Source organism: Austrofundulus limnaeus, unplaced genomic scaffold, assembly GCF_001266775.1.
Source record: "Austrofundulus limnaeus strain Quisiro unplaced genomic scaffold, Austrofundulus_limnaeus-1.0 Scaffold3, whole genome shotgun sequence".
Classification (NCBI taxonomy): domain Eukaryota; kingdom Metazoa; phylum Chordata; class Actinopteri; order Cyprinodontiformes; family Rivulidae; genus Austrofundulus; species Austrofundulus limnaeus.
The window spans coordinates 1,157,813-1,158,879 of record NW_013952405.1 but is presented as its reverse complement, the minus strand read 5'-3'; the positions used below and the strand labels follow the sequence as shown (position 1 = coordinate 1,158,879).

The 1,067-nt window shown below is 35.1% G+C and overlaps 1 protein-coding gene across 5 annotated transcripts in view; it reads right to left on the bottom strand.

Moving 5' to 3' along the window:
• LOC106523293 (dedicator of cytokinesis protein 3) overlaps positions 1–1,067 on the bottom strand; it is a gene marked incomplete at its 5' end in the record, with an annotated part of 26,626 nt that overhangs the window by 8,516 nt on the left and 17,043 nt on the right. For 2 of the 5 annotated variants that reach the window (XM_014016675.1, XM_014016682.1), the window contains 1 exon segment: positions 843–985. In XM_014016675.1, coding sequence (XP_013872129.1) covers positions 843–985 — 143 coding nt within the window. 5 annotated transcript variants of the gene reach the window in all.

The window sequence follows — 1,067 nt, the reverse complement described above, 5'->3', positions numbered from 1 at the left end:
CGTATAATACAATCTTGAGTATAATATGATCATCATTTTTTGATCTTACAAAACATAAAAATCTAATTATCAATGACCCATGTATAATAATATCCCCCCAATTTATGGATGATTTTTAGGGTTAAATTTCTAGTATTATACATGAATAAATACAGTAATTATATCTTCCTATGATACATTCAGAACCTAGCAAAACAGTTTTTGACTTGTGTTTTTTTAATTGAAATTGTACATGAGGAAGAGTTGCTGTGTTTAAATAGGACCTTCTTCTGTAAATTTAGATGATTTTGATTGGACTGATGAGCTAGCAGTTAATCTGCGTAAGGTCAGAACCAAATTGAATTCTTTTAAATTATTCCATCCAAARGGTTTGGTTGTTTATCAGAGCACTAGTGTACAAACCTTTAAATGGTCATAAATTTTGTAGTTCAAAGATTTAAATATGGACTTCTGTGGCTATTTGTAAATCCRATTAGCAGCAGCAATTAGCTGCAACCTTTCTAGAACAATCTTGCAAATGTTTGTGCTGGATTRTTTGTGAAATGCAAAATTAATCASTCCAGTCAGACCTAAACTCCATTTSAGAGGCCATTCAAAGAACTATCCACAACAGGTAAGATATTAATTGCTCAACAGAGACCCACTTCACAAGAGTTAAACTGTCCCTTTAAATACATCATTCTGAGACATCATGGAGTCAGTTTTTCTGCTATGAGGTCAAAGTTCTCATCTAGGTAGAAATAAAATATTATTTAAATTTAAATATTTCCTAAGACTTGGATGAATGTGTTTATAGTCAGGTCTGGGTTAAGATCAGGCAGATGATTGTTCTGGTGACTGACCTGTGTCTGTGCATGAGGCGCACACTCTCAGGACTCATGTGGTTGTGGGAGGAGAGGATGCCTCTGGGAGARTTGACCCCTGAACAGCCTGCTGGGCCAAACCGATCAACGCCGGGAACACACTGCTGGGACCCAACCATAAACTGCTCTGAGTATTTACACAGCTCACACAAGCTTTACATTCAAACATACATATATATATATATATATACATACATACATACA